Source organism: Homalodisca vitripennis, chromosome 5 (genome assembly GCF_021130785.1).
Source record: "Homalodisca vitripennis isolate AUS2020 chromosome 5, UT_GWSS_2.1, whole genome shotgun sequence".
Taxonomy (NCBI): Eukaryota; Metazoa; Arthropoda; class Insecta; order Hemiptera; family Cicadellidae; genus Homalodisca; species Homalodisca vitripennis.
In genome coordinates this window covers 78,351,742-78,368,218 of record NC_060211.1, presented here as the reverse complement: position 1 = coordinate 78,368,218, position 16,477 = coordinate 78,351,742, and the positions used below count along the sequence as shown (strand labels likewise).

Genomic DNA, 16,477 nt, shown 5'->3' with positions numbered 1-16,477 from the left:
AAGTACTTTTTGAAAATAAAAAACAAAAATACAAATATTTTTTTTTATGTAAAAATAAGATTTTTTGGAAATCGCAAAAAATCTTTTACTTGTACAAAATTGCGAATAAAACACCACTTACACTTTTAAAATCCTCCTAGGACATATTGGTCATCATCCTCCACTGTCTCCCTTTGGTCATTGCTACAGCTACAAGTTCAGCTTGGTGTAGATGGACAACATTGAATTTTGTAGAGCAGTAATCATGTTCTTAAACACGTCATTCATTCCCAGCACTTTAACTCTACCTACATTCCCATAATTACTATAACTGCGTCCTAGACACCTAGCTCTTGAGTGTCTAGGCCTATAAACACGTTTTTAGGTATTCTGCTCCACACAAAATTGTTGAAGAACTCGTTTAAATTTTGTGTCCTTCCATGTAATCATTTCCTGAGCAGGTCAGGATGTGAGAGAGCTTGACAAATAGCTTTGATGGCAGTCATTATTGGATCAGCGATAGATTTTTTGTGACTGTAAGTCTTATTTTCATCTTTAGCTTTTTTGAAATTGCACCAGGTTTCAGTGGATGCAGGGCACAATTGGTGAAATGGGTTGTTGTCTGTTTCCAATCGATGAAGATAAGATGCCTACACTGCCTCCTTCATGTCATCCAAGTTGGTGGTGTTATCTCTAATTGTCTTGCAGTAATAGCATTGTAATTCATCAATAATTTTGTCAGCGAGTGTTCCATGCTCCTTTTATCGATTTACCATCGGATAGAAGTGTGTTGCCTATTTTTGACATAAGATTCCAAGCGGGATGTCAAATCGTGTCCATTCTTTTCATTACATGTCCCACACATTCTATCTTTTTAATTTCCTTACTGTCTGTCATATGGATTACCTTCCTTTACCCAAAACAGTCCAAGCCTTTCAAATTAGTTTTACAAAGAGTATAGAGACACTATAAGCAATCTACTAGAATGCCAGGAGGTTACAGATGTAACTTTAGAAATTTATCTAGGAGATGATATATTTTTTATGTTCAGAAAATGTAACAAAAAATAAAATAAAAAATTATTTTTTAAATATTTTATTATTCAAGTCTATTATAATAGTATGATTTACTTGTAACAATGGTGTTAATCTGCTTGATGATTTTTATCACATAATCTAGTACTGCATGAGTGCATGTCTTATTTGTATGAGAATATATTCTTTATTTTAATCACATTATTGAATTCCTGCAGAATAGTTCAAATTTTATTTAAAAATTATAATTCGCTTGGAAAGAATTAAAAAGGGTGTTTGGGATAACACAGCATTCATAGACATGAGATGTATAAAGTAATTTATTGCATAAAAATGGTATTAACAAGTATTTTATATAATAAAATAGTTTAATTATCATTGAGAAACAATACAATTAACCACAAAGAATTGCCTCCTGAACTTTATCTCTTTTACTAACTGATTTGTTATTAAATATATAGAAACGCAGGAGTTTATTTGCCCATTCTGGTCCTGCTGAATCAATACCTATTCTTCGAGATTTTACAATTTGTTCCTCGGGTATGGTATTTCCCTCTTCAATCCACATTTCTGACCATTTTGACAGATCCTGTTTGTTGCACTGATCTTTGGTAATGTTTAAAGATATACACAGTTTAGCTGGTCCATTGCACAACTGATGATGGGGTATATCCTTGTTTTCTTTTTTAGGTTTGTTTTTATTTGGCTGGAACTCATTTCTATTTGTAATCATTTGCTCCATTCCTTCTAACGGATCCAAGGCCCTTAGAAGCACTGCTGCACCATCACCTACAATTTAAAAACAGTGAATTAAAGCTGTACCCAGTATAACATTTTTCCACAGTTTTACACTTTTGAAAGCACTATACCATACTCATTGATAAACAAAATATCAATTATAATTTGTTCTCCGGGGTTCCAGAAAGTATGGAATACCTTTCAGAATTTATAAATGAAGGAAGTCTGGTAAAAAAGCCTTCTCAGCAGAAAAATTTGAAAATGTGGTTTCAAAACAGTGCTTTTATTTATTTTGAAATAGGAGGACAGGTTAAATAGCAGGACAAAGTTAAAATGCTTATTTATTCAGAAAGAGGTACCAGAATGCCATTCTGGCGTGTTCTGCCTCACGTTGATCACTCTGTTCATGCAGAATTTAAACACCAGCGAGTCACAAGATGTCCTCTGGTAATTTCCAATTGGCCATTGATGGCGTTACCGACAACTTATTTGAGATATAGAACTGCATACAAATACATGATTTTATCATTAACTAGGCACTGGTATAAAGATTTTGACCACCTTATATTTAAGATACTATATTTCCTGTATGTTCTGGATATAATATCTGGAGCAATAACTAATCATTATCAAAGAGCTTTATTTGTTGAGTTTTACTAATATAAATTAATAAAAAACAATATGTTGTTTTGTTTATATTAAAATTAAATAATAGCAACAAAAAATTTAAAGTATGTGAATGAAGTCAGGCAAATAATAACTAAATAATACCAATAGTGATGAAACATTGGCAATAAACATCTATTTACTAGATACCGTATGAATGCTTTGGTGTATTCGAACATGAGTCAGAGGACCTCTCGTGATTCACTGACTGACAGTAGTAGATCTTGCATTACAGAATCAGAACATCTAAACTAACATAAACATAACTTTTACGATTAGTTGAATTTCGTTAAAGAATATGCTCAATTCTCAGACCATCCAGTTCATTGTCTTTGTTCGTTTCCTTGGTGTAATTGATTCACTTACAGGAACTATGAATATCTAGACTTGACACAATACAATGAATTTCCTTGCTTTCCAATCTCTATTTACTCTATCATCCTATTTTCTTGGTTCAGGTTAGGTACATCAATTTTCATATGCATATCAGTATCATATCCCTTCCCTCAACACCCTGTCCCCTCTATGATTTTTTCAGCTATCATCACAGAAATGCACTGTTGTCTGGAGCATTATTTTTTTTCTATGTGCAATGGTCAAGAACCTGTTTTTACTCCTCTAGCTACTGTAAATATTTCGTGCAGCAAAGTCAAAGGAACCCAATTTTGAGAACCTTACAAGAACACATTCACAATTTTGTTCACTATAGGTTTATCATAAAAGAATGGTGCAGTTACAGTAATTCATAGGAAGATAGTAGGGACATTTCTAGGTTTTATATTGTTATCTCTGAAAGCCTCCAACCCAAAAGTTTGTTTATAAGCTGTTCTAACCTCAAAATCAGTTCTTGTATTGTTGTTGCGGTGAGTTTATTGAGTTACTATGTTTCGGATAAAGATGAAGCAAAATGTGTTTTATTATTGGCTGAATTAAAATCCGTAATTTTAGTTCAACATGCGTTCCGCCGTGAATTAGGAAGAGATCCACCACACAAAAAACAACATAACACGCTGGATTAAACAATTCAAAGAAGCTGGATCAGTTAAGAAACAAAAATCAACCGGCAGACCAGGTGTACCAGAAAAAACCGTTGAACCAATTAAACAATCAGCAATTATAAGTCCATCTTTCGTCAAAGGGTTGAATTATGTATTCCCAAACAGTTTACAAAATTTTACATAAAAAACTCAAATTACACAGTTATAAAATCCAGATACTGCTGGAATTTAAATCCAATGATTGTAAATCATTAAAAATTCACTGTTAAAATGTTGGACAGAAGAAGTGAAAACAAACCATTTTAAGATGATATAATTTTTAGAGGCGAAGTTACTCTCCATGTGAATGGATGTGTTAAACAAAATTCACAAAATATAGGGCTCTGAAAACTTACACGTAATCGTTGGGAAACAATGTGATTTGCCTAATGTTAAAGTGATGAAAAATAATCACGTAATAGGTCCTTTCTTCTTTGCTGAAAAAACAATTAATGGAGTTGTGTATCTTGACATTTTAACCAATTATTGCTTACCTCAGCGAGATGAACTCGAAAACATTCATTAACTTCATTTCCAACAAGATGGTGCTTCCCCACACTTCAGTGCATTGATCACGGATGCTTTGAACGAACAATTTGGAGACCGATGGATAGGCCAGCAAGAACCTTTGCTGTGGCCTCCAAGGCGTTCAGACCTGACACCTTGTGATTTTTTCTTGTGGGGGTACATCAAAAGCGCTGTTTATTCACAAAAAATTCGTGACCTGAACCACATAAAACACAGGGTTAATGAAGTAATGACGACCATAACCAAATAAATGTTAATGAATGTTTGGGGAGAAATTTAGTATTGTTCAACATTTTTCAGGTAACTAAGGGCACAAATATGAAACTTATGTAAAAAAACTGTTTGAGATGACAAATTAGATGAATAAACAGGATTAACGGTAAGTAATTAAGTATTTCTTTAAACAATGTTGAAAACTGCACCATTCTTTTAGGATAACCCTGTATTCAATTTTATTCCAATGTTTACCGTCTTCACTGCGACATGAGCCATGTACAGACTTTAGGACATGCAGAATAGTAGTAATGTGATTCCACCGCAGTCAATGTGTTAAACTATGATACCTCTGTAGCTATATTATATATTGTTAACACCTTCACTAGGCTCTCTTTTGGCGTAAGAATAGCTCTACTTGGATTTCTCCATAGGAAAGCTCCATACCAAAGGTGTGTGAGTGTAAGTATGCTTCCATCATCAAGCTAGTTTTAAGATTTTTTTAATAGAAATAGAACTCTAAAACAGTTGAGTACAAAGTGCATCTACATGGTGTCTCCAAGTAAACTTTGAGTCTAGGTAAATCCCAAGTAGCTTGGCTGATTTAGTTACAGAACTTGTGCTTAAAATAAAGATAATGGTTTCTGTCTTATCTTCATTGACACATAGGCCATTGGCAGTGAATCAGAAGTTGGAAACACCTTTGAACCTTATAAAACACTTACAATGTTTCTTTCTGGATCTGCAGAATCTACAGAATTTCCAACTGTTATTTCCATAAAAATCTAATTTGGATTATTAAGAACATTTTAAAACAAAAAATAGGCAACTGGTTCAGTTATTCTCAACTAATGCTATTACGGCACTCAAAGCCAATAAAGCCAATTATTTTATTTTTATTTGACCATCGAGTTTGATGATGGTTCATAACTCTCTGTATGGGATTAGGCTTAGCAAAAGTGATGCTTAACTATCCTCAGGATATCTCAAAGACAGATAGAGCTAGCTGTTAACTTGGAATATTTTGCTATCACTCAAAGATTGGCGTAATTTTCTTTATGTCTGTACACAGGATTTCTTGAGAATTAAATGAGAAGTAAATTTGCAATTTTGGTATGAGAGTGTTATAGTATCCATTAGTGACATGGTCTATTAGTGATTATCTATTTATACAACTCACATAAAGGACTCTTTTCATGATTGTTCTCAGCAACTGGCAAATTGCATTAGAACTCCATTGCTTCATTATAAAGTGATGTTAGTTTGTGCCAAAAGATAAGATCATTCACAATAAAAAGATTATTATCCTCAACAATATTTTTTATGAGAAAGCTAGCCTTACTGGTTGATATTTCAATATTAGACTATTTGTTTAGTGTGGAAATCTTTTAATATACCTAGCACACATACACCAGAACATACCTAACCTACAACAGACTATATTTTTATTTATATTTTATTTATTATTTATTTATTTATATTTTTTTTTATTTATATTTTATTTTGCATATTTTTGGATATATATATATATATATATATATATATATATATATATATATATATATATATATAAGAAAATGTATCTAAAATATAATCTGCTTGTACAATACAATGCTGATAACAAAGACTACTTTTATACAATATTTTTGTTATTACCATATACAGAAGTTTAGGTAAATTTCATAGCCTTTCTATGGCAATCACCCTCATGATAGAATTTCAATTAGATTTTTTGCATTTCCCCCAAAACTGTAAATAAGTGTGTGTGTGTGTTTATGCAATATAATGCAAGCCTGTGATCATTATAGCTGCTATAAGTATTAATAGATCCAGGCTAAGCTTACTATAGAGGCAGTATTTACACATAGCCCGGATAAGTTCATTAGCCCGTCTTAACGAATATAACGTTTTAAGATGGTCGTCATTCAAATGTGAGCAAAAGTTTAACTCGTCTATTGCCATATATAGATCCAAAACGACATATTTTAAAAATATAAAAGGTACATTAAAAAATAACGGGGAATTTTCAGTTTTTGGAAGGTATTTAATTCTATACATCACTTTTTCCGATCCTCGAAACACTTCTAAAACTTGATCTATGGGATAACCTTTAGCTCTTTCAGCGATGCACTTTTAATATCATCTATGCTTGTAAAACGAGGGCCCTTTATTTTTGGGGATACAAAAAGTCGAACAGAGCCATGTCGAGAATATGGAGGCTGGAACATCGTTACAGTAGTTTTTTTTTCCAAAATTTCATTAACAAGTAATGCAGTGTAGGCAGGTGCATTGTCATGGTGCAAAAGCCATGAATTGTTTTGCTACAAATCTGGGCATAAAAAAATATTCTCTAGGCAAATAGTTTTGAACTAGCAGGTAGTATTCCTTACTGACCATTTGAGCTTGTGGCAAGAATTCATAATGCACTAAGGCATTAAAATCAAAGAACACAGTTAGTATAACCTTCACGTTCGATTGCACTTGTCAAGCCATTTTCGAACTTAGCGATCCAGAATGCCTCCACTAGAATGATTGAGCATTAGTTTCCTAGCCTGTTATAACTCATTTCAGTAATTCTGAATCATTGTTGACTAAATTCCGAGAATTCTGGACAACTTCCATTCACCACTGTTTTTTTTTTTTTTATTCAACAAATTTTGCTACTAAATATGTCATAACCAAAATATTTGAAAACATTTCTTGGCATGAGCCAAGTGATATGCTAACATCATCAGTGACCTTTCTAATCATAATAAGGCGATCATTCATAACCATTTCTTCCACATTTTCACACTTTCATCGGTTGTCCATGTACTGAGGTGTACTGAACATTCGTCATCTTTGAAATTTTTGAAATGTTTATACCACTCATAAACTTGTTTGCTCATAGCAGACTTATCAAAGACATTTGTTAACATTTCCCACACTTTGCTACACCCTATTTCATTTTTCACACAAAATTTGATACAAATTCTTTGATCCATTTTTTCCCCATCCTTAGCAGATACCACTGAAAAAGTAAACAATAAATACAGTTGGAAATTTTAATATACTTCAGGAGCATGAGTACAGTAGCAATAAAACAAATCTTAACAATTGGATTCTGCAAACCCGTGAAACTAAATGTTTTTACTTTTTGAACACATCTCATGTTAGCCAATTAAAAACAATTTTTATTCTTTCACTTTATTCCAAATCTTTAATGGTTTCAGAATGGTGGCCATTCACAGTTTTGAAAAAGAAAAAGTATAATCTTAAATATTATGCACCATAGAGAAAAACTAAAAAGTGTTTTAGTATTCTCAGAAAATTTATAAAATTGGTTGTTGTTACATGTTTTTTATTATTGCTTAAGATTTCCAGATGACAACCGTCCAGAGTTTTGAGTAGTATACAACATTGCAGGAATAATAGTGAACACAATAACTGCTGTTTTTTGTTTAAGTTCTCAGGTCATTTGCGTTTAAGTATGTTTTTACATATTTTTGTTTGTCTCATAATGCTTTTAGACAGAAACAGCCCAACGTATATAACAGCATGGCGGAAATAACATTGAACGCTATAATTGCTGTAAATTCTAGCCAATTCAAACGAAACATGGCTACTAAGACAGTTCTTACACATTGCTTGAAGAAGTTAGTTAGCTAGCCTTAAAAAATCAAAAGATTCAACATTTTTACAAGGTATTAAGGTATTTAAAGGTATTATTTCACAACAAAAATGAAAACTAACACTTATTATAAAATTGTCAAGCTATTTCATGCAACATTTATATTTTGATACTCATATTTTGATTTACTTACATTTAGAACACACAAACCAATACTTAAAAGTTTTATTTTTGTGAGGCCTTTCGATAACTGGCTATCTTTGTCAGACACATCACAAAAGTAAATACAAAAATTAAATTTGATTTTAATAACAGTTAAACATATGTGATTTTAATAATAATTTGTCCTATGTGGCAGTGTGTAAAATAAAATTAAATTATTAATGGAATTATACTATATAAATTTTGAATGATATTTTTGTATCTTCGTGAAAGCAATATTGAATTTTGTATTGGTCCATATTCTTGATTTAATAAATCTGTGTTTGCTTGATTTATGTAATGGGATTCCCATTAACGTTATTCCCATGCACGTTAGAAACACTGCATTTTGTGGTATTTGAAAATTTGTTACTAAAAAACTATGAGGGATAGATTTGTTTTAAAACTATATTTTAGTTCAGGATCTCAGAGAGTATAAATAAACCAAGTTTTAGCCTAGTCATCAACCAAATCTGAAAAGGTCTAGTTGAAAACTATTTTTATTGGTTGATTTGACAACGAATGACCCTTATGTACTAAAAAACAATGGCATTTAAATATAACATAAATTTAAAAAAGATAGAGTAGGGCCATAAGTAGGGTAATAAGAGGACCATGTTTTTTATATTGAAGAATGTAATCATCGATACCTAATATTCGCATCTCAAATCCTAGACTATCAATCGATATAAAAAGTATATATATAGTCCTCAATAAAAATCATATGTTTTAAATTAAAATATGGATTTAATATTTCCAGTGATGAAACAAATTATTATAAGCAAAATTAAGAAAACGGAATGATATTTGCTCCTCTCACAGTTACAGAGTTGTTTCTTTCCCACAAATTTCACATAATGGATTTTTCGGTACGAGTCCAACATGTTGAAGCCATGTAAAACATGTCTTATTATCTTTCAAAGCAATGTCGTGTAGTTTTCTAAAATTGACTGCCATTTTTAATAATCAAATGTTACTTATATGTAAAATTGAAATATTACCTTACGTGTATTATTTGAAAGTGTTTACAGCCGTTGATATAGTTTATTTTTAGTTATTTGTTCAAAATAATTAATCAGTATCGATTGATAATATATCGGTGGTTATGATTAAGTAATATCGTTTGCCAATTTCGATATAAAAACCGGGTCCGCTTATCGTACCCTACCCATGATAAATATTTACTTAAAATATAGCCTATATATTTTCTTCCACTTTCACACTAAACTAAAAACACTTAGAAATATTTCACTTTACAACATAATGTCACTTGATTGAAAAAATAAAACCAAAACACAAAGTTACATAAGTTTTGAATTTTAAAAACTAAAAGTAATGTTAAGTTTTTACAAAACTACTTTTTCACTTTGTTGTGTGTTTTAAATTACATTAAAAACTAAACAATTGATTAATCTTACTATAGGCTATAAAAATAGATATTTTTCTTGTAATTTCCTTCATTCTGATTTTTTATATAGGTACAAACACTTTTATAATATGTTAAAAAGTGATTGTGGTTGAATTTTATCAAAGAACACTGTTCTATATGAATTTTGGCATTTCTCTGCAGTTTTCAAACATCCATATAAATGGACGTTGGCATTAAAAGGGTTAAATATTATTGTACATATGGAATTTTATGTAAACATTGTAAAACTATAGTTTACGTGGAAAACAAATAGATAAACTTACCTTGACTTGAAATGTTGATCAGACTATACATCCCATATGTTAAATACACAAATGTTGTTCCTGGGTTCATGTACATCGGTTTGCTTTTTTCTGTAATTTTACCCCCAAATGAAATTGAAGCTTTGTCTTCATTACCTAAATAGCTTTCAGTTTCAACTATGAGTCCTTTTAAAACAATGCCATTGGGTAAGACTCGAACTAAAATCTTTCCTAATAGTGCTTTGGCTAATTCTATACATGGAATATCAAAAAAAGGAAATTTCAATCTTTTATCTGGAAAACATAAAACTGAATTTGAATCTTTTTTAGGACAATCATTAAACTCAGAAGTTTTTGAAAATGTTTTAACTTGATTGTTTCGAAAATAAGGTGATGTTACAAATTTCTTAGTTTTAGTCTTTTTTATCACGTTCATTTTAGGAGAATATTCCTTTTAATTCTTCAATCAATATGTAACACAATCTTCCTAACACTATTTAATCTAAATTCACAATTTATTTCAAATATTTCCTGTCACATTTAGACCCATATGAGGTTATTAGGGTTAATTTAAATTTCTAAGGACACTAGGCTGTTCAGGTTTTCAACTTTACTCAATATGAAATGAATATCAAAGTAAAGATACACCAAAGAAAGACAGCAGTTAATTTTGAAACACTTATTGCCTTATCAACTGTAATAATTCACAATATTATTATTTTCACAATGTTTGAAAGATGTAATGTATAGATTTGACTTAACTCTTTTTTGCATTTTTCTTGGCTCGAGAGCGATGTCATGCAGCCTCAGTTCGATATCGATTAAACTTCTTTTATGTAATGAGATGAATAATATTGTAATATTATTTTTAAAGTCAATCTATTGTTGGTATGACGGTACCTACACTGTTTGTATTTGGCTAGTTATGAGGGATTTCTTAGGAGTCTAATGGTAGATGGATCGGGTGTCATCGAATGTCTTCTCGCCAGGGGCCATTCAAAAGCATTTCCTAATCCGCCTCAGATATACAACTCGACACCAGGAGGACTTAATGTGTAATGTAGCGGTAATACATTTCTAATTATATGCTTTTAACTTTTAATAAACCATCTACTTAGTTCTCTATATCTTTGACTTTTAATAAACTAATTACGTCTATACTACATGATCAAATAAAACTTTTATGGACTGGAAATGCTGATCTCTTGCAATTTTTAGGCTGAACATTGTAGGATTATGAGGTCGAGTGTCTAAATATTAATATACTCATATTGACTAAATACCAACTTGAGATCTGTACCATCAGGTAAGAAATACTGTGTCTTCTTTTTTTCTATTTATCCCAATGGCCATCTACAATAAAATTATACATGTATAACAAGTGATACGACATGTGTTTTAAACAGAACCTATAGCTGAGAAGTGTTAATAAATGTAAATTTATGTTGTAACTAATAATAAATATGAGGTAACTAACAATTAATGCGAATTAACTGGCACTAGATTGAGGTAACTAATAATAAATAGAATAATAATAACAATGGATGAATTAGTATAAATAACACTAATAGAATATAGAAGCTAATAACATTTGCAGCAACAACCATAAAACAGAAAAACACTAGTAAGAAATAGAAAAATAAATAATATGCATTAGACAATATACATAAAACAACCATACCAGTAACGGGGGTTAAGGGAGAGGGAAGGTGAAAGAAATAGTTGTACGTAACATTTATATACAAATAAGTAAAGCAACAACGAAACATGTTTGGCAGCGCTACGAAATAACACACAGACAACCCACAAAATTGTATTACCTGGTATAATGTATCACTTTTTCATAAAACACTGCAGGCCGGTGTGGCCATTTAAAGAAGCTACCTACTGGTGATAAATTTACTGTACTGTAACGAAAGTGGAACTTGTTCTTTAAAGGCGCCACCAAATACCGTGTGACCGCACGGAGTAGTAAGATATTTAGAAACATTTTGATGTGCCTTTTATGTTTCAAAGTCTCCGAGTTGTCTCTGGAGAAGTCTATGTCCTCGGGTACGCTGTTTCTCAATTTATATAGACGTGTAATTGTGGTATTTGCCGCATAATTTGATATATAGTGTTGTCGGGTTAAAACTTCAGTTGAGCGAGTTGTTGAGGAGTCCTGAATGCAATCAAAGCAACTATAGTAGGGCAGTCTATTTCACCGTTCACTAACTTATGGAGAAAAACAAGGTCAGCAGTTCACCTCCGTGATGCAAGAGCCTACAAACTAAGCTGGGTTCTCAGGTCTAGGACTGGGACAAGATGTTATAAAAATCCAAGTTTCATTCCAGTCGCTCAAACGAAACAGCGCTGAATTCACTCAAGTACTCCAGAGAGATATTTTAATGAGAGCTCCATTCTAAAATATGGCATACTAGGGCACAGTGCAGTGTTCTTATAGTAATTGCATCATTAGTATGTTTAGAAAAAGAAATACGAAGACCAACACTCTGATTGCTTGGGAGTTAGTAAGACACCAAGATCTTTCACTTCAAATACTCTGTTAAAAGCTTCACCAGAGATGTGCAATTAAAAACTATTGGTCTGAGACAACTATAGTAGGTTATAACTTGACACTTTTTGACATTAAGTATAATATGCCAAGCATAAGTTATTCAGACAATTCAGATATTTTTATTCTTAAGCACTCTTCTTTGCTTGATATTTTTAGAAAAATATAACGTCGTCTGCAAACACTAAAGACTCATGTCTTGGTATGATGTCTGGAAGATCGTTAATGCGGACAAAAATTATAAGATACAAAATTCGATCCCCCAAGGAATCAAGATAAGGAGTGAACTCAGGGAGACTGACAAAGAAATTCATACAGATTGGTGACGGTTAATAGGTTGCTTGTTGTCCAGCGAATTGATGGATTGTCGAAGCCCAGAGCAATCATCTTATCTAACTGTGTGGTATGGTCAACTGAATCGAATGCCTAAGAAAAGTCTAAGTAAATAAAATCCAGTTGTGAATTTGTATCGAAGACTTCTTGAGTTTATTTTGGAAGTGCACTAAATTAATTATAGTCGAACAACCAGTTACGAATCCATGCTGTTGAGGATTGTTGTAAAGTCAAGGTAAACACTTTGTGTTTTATGCAGTCCAGGCAGAGATCCTCAAATACCTTTGACAAAACGGATAGGAGGATATTGGTCTGTAGTTGAAGGCAACATCAGTCAGTCCTGACTTGTAGTTTGGGACGAAAAAACCTGACGTTACAACCACAAGATCCTAGATTTAAGGAAACCATTGAAAAGTTGGCAAATGAGGGGTGTCAATAAGCTCCTAAGGTACTTAAGTACACGTGGCGAAACTCCATCAGGTTCACACCCTACCGAGTCTTCCATCTTTCGTAGTGTTTTTAAAGCATCCTCCGTGATACAATTTCAGGTTATGCGATTACATCGGGGTTATCCAAGACAGTTAAGAAACCCGCTGAAACAAGAGCTCGGTGAATATCTAATATGTTTTAACGTTTTAGGTCTTGAATTAATTGTTTGGAGTTTCCGATCAACTTGGAGTGTTTTCTTGAGAAACGGACAGGGTGGTGTTTTTCTTCAATTGATAACAAATAATCATCCCCTAAAAATAGTGTTGTGCTACCATTTGAGCATATAACTAAATCCAGAATGGCGTTTCTTTTGTTAGAGATGCAGTTTACCGGCGTAATATTATATAAATCCTTTAGAGGCAAGATTACTATAGAAGCTGGGTTGTGGGTAGAGAAAACGGGATTGTGCCAATTAATACCAGGTAGATTAAAATAACTAACAACAATTACCTTATGCATTTTACACCTGGTAGACATTATTTACTTTAACAGAAGATAGAACCTTATAGTTATCGACTGTTTTAGTGAAATCTAACCTGCTATTAAGAGCCATGACGCATTTTTGGATGGCTTTATCACAATTATTGTATGTTCTAATCTTTGTTACGGTATTTGATGTTACGAATGGATAGAGTACATAAAGGCCAGTATTATTCTCCATATACTGGATTGTTTACTGAGGATCTATCAGATCTGTAAATATTATAATTGTTTGTAATAATTTCAGAATTTTCAACATCTTCAGATAGATTAATTTCAGTTAGGATAATACCGTCAAGATCTAAAATGTTTAAAGACGAATTTAACTCACGCAACTTACGTTTCATTCAGTTGACTTTCTGGTAATAAAAACATAGATGACCGTTAAAATTAGCTGACTTTTTGCCTTTTTCACTATTGCCGTTATTCAATTTTGGTACTTAAAAGCTAGATTCTTTTCCCCGACCTCTGGCAGCCAAAAAACGTTCTGAGAGTTTGATGTGATCTTTCCATTAATATACAGTCATGAGACATTTCAATGGTCTGGAAATGGATCCACCAAATGATCATAGTTGAAGTTCCTGAAAAAGTCAAATCAATCTGATGCATCTCTTAAAGCCCTGAAACTTTAAATTTAATCTCTGAAATTATTGAGATTAACTGAAATAACCGAAATTACAATCATACACTTCCCTGATATGAGCCCTGGTGTTGTCCTGACTGCAGTAACAACTGAGATGGCTTTTGAACTTAAGGGGTAAGTGCAGAAACTGAGCTCAAATTTTGTGGATGAAGGAGATAAGTGCTTCACTTAGGATTAGTTGTAGAAGAAAAGCTAGTTAATGAAAGGATCCTATGTAATGAAAAGTGTAGGGTTAAGTGTAGTGAAAAATTTCCAACAAAGACAGAAAAGACATTCTCGCTTGTTTCTATAAGCAAGATATTAATTCAAAAAAATAATTTGTTCAAATCTATCGTACCTGTGAATGTAGGTAGGCAATGAAGAATATTCAACAGGGATTCTAATTTGTCATGTAGTCATCCACGAAGTGACTCCTGTTCCACATGAGATGTGGGAGAAAATACTGAAGAACATCAAGAAAACTACAAAGAGGCATTTGCACTACAAAAAGGGCAGTGAAAAAGAGAAACTACTGAAAAATGTGTTATATGACTGTGGACTTAAAGCAAACCATGCCACTACCTAAAATAACAACGTTAAAAGCATTTCACTTGGGACATCTTTGGTTTTATAACCTAGGAGTACATGTCATTGCTAAAAAGATAGAAAAATCTTACTTTTGTATTTGTACTGAAGAAGTTGCAAATTGGGGCAGTCATGAAGTGGTAAGTTCCTTTCTCACCTTATTCGAGCTAAATACAACCGTAATAAATACTGAATATTTAATAATATGGTCGGTTTCCTGCTCAAGACAAAATAAAAAATTCTTGGTAATCCTACTCTCTCAGTACATGGTGGTAAAAATGTTTAAACTAATGTATCATAATTTCCCTGAAGTTAACAATAGCTATCTGGATTCAGACCGTGATTTTCAATGCATTGAAAAAGAACTAAAGAAAAAAACACGAAAATTTGTATGTGCCAAATCAGTACCGGAAAATCATATCTAAGTCAGCGGATAAAAACTTTTGTTGTGGACATATCATCCTATTTTAGAGATTTTGAAGGATTTGCTGACAAAATTGGTTTAAAAAGTTAGCTAGATCTTCTGAAAGAAAATGTCAGATTCCGTGACGGTATAACATGGATAAGAGTGGACGAATTCGGAAGTTACTTATACAAAGAGACCTATGATGAAAAGACCATTTAAAAAGGTGTCTTTTATAATGTAGGAAAGAAAAGACACAAAGGCTAAGAATAAGGAATGGAGTGACCATGTCAAGCAGAAAAGGAAATGCACAAAAGTTAATTAAGATTAAGAAAGGGAATAACCATCCAAAGCAGGAAAGAAAATAAACAACAACTAAGTATAAGAAAGAGAATGACCATTGAACATTGTCTGAAAATGTTTGCATTGAAAGAAAGGAAACCCCGTATGGGACTGTAACCAAAGAGAACCTCAACAATCTGAAAACACAACTTAAATATGTTAAAAGAGGGTATCAGTTGTTTTATCAGAGTGTAATCAAAGAACAAGAAAACAAGGAGCAAGTAGCGGAAAAAAATTAGGAAGAGCAGAGGAACAAAGAGTGGATAGAGAAAGAAACAGGGTAAAAAGGTTAACATAGAACCACTGAGAAAAGGCTGATAAAATAATTTAACGAAGACTGGTAACCTTTTTCAAGCATTTACAATAATAATAAGATTGTAATTTTTTGTATTAGTAGATTATAGTTATTGTTTATGGAACTGTTTTAAGATAAAGCAAAAATACTAAGACGTTGCTTTTAACAACAGTATTTTTACTATGTTAAGTATATCACTGAGGTAAGACTGATAACAACTTAAAATAGACGGTTCTTTTTTTAACTACTTTTAAGCTTTTAAAATAATAATATTATTGTCTATTTTTAAATAAAACTAGGTCTTAGTAACAGTTTTTATTACCAAAGCAAACAGACTAATAACTTACCTTTTATAAGAGTATTTACTACTGTTAAGAGTTTGTTATTGTGCAACAATCTTATCTAAAGGTATTCAATAGGGTAACATGTTCAAATAAAGTTCTGGTTTTTACATAATAATATTTTTGTATTATTTTACAGCACTTAACCTCTTCTTCCATTCCTAATTGCCCCCTTTTTAAGTAGAAAAAGAAAAAGGGGGTAAGTGTTAGAAAAGTTACAAATTTAATAGGAAGGTGTATTTTAATTTTTATTAGGAGTTGCCACAAAAATTGTATGCATCTTTCCCTCCCAATAACGTTTTCAGATCTAAATTAAATACAAAATTATTAACGTTATAACTTCAAAACTTTAGGTC

The 16,477-nt window shown here is 32.1% G+C and overlaps 1 protein-coding gene across 1 annotated transcript; it reads right to left on the bottom strand.

Moving 5' to 3' along the window:
* Positions 1 to 1,315: 1,315 nt before the first annotated feature.
* LOC124362394 (probable DNA-3-methyladenine glycosylase) lies at positions 1,316 to 10,453 on the bottom strand. Its single transcript, XM_046816838.1, has 2 exons — positions 9,699 to 10,453; positions 1,316 to 1,802 (listed from the first exon to the last, which is right to left on the bottom strand). Exons 1-2 carry the CDS (start codon positions 10,111 to 10,113, stop codon positions 1,408 to 1,410), a joined length of 810 nt encoding a protein of 269 aa, XP_046672794.1. The 5' UTR covers positions 10,114 to 10,453; the 3' UTR covers positions 1,316 to 1,407.
* Between the last annotated feature and the right edge of the window lie 6,024 nt (positions 10,454 to 16,477).

Bases quoted from the DNA above. Each gene is read 5' to 3' on its own strand.
- LOC124362394 (XM_046816838.1), bottom strand. From the start codon at position 10,113: ATGAACGTGATAAAAAAGACTAAAACTAAGAAATTTGTAACATCACCT. The intron at 1,803-9,698 runs GTAAGTTTATCT...TTTAAATTGTAG, and splicing joins GATCAACATTTCAAGTCAAG to GTGATGGTGCAGCAGTGCTT.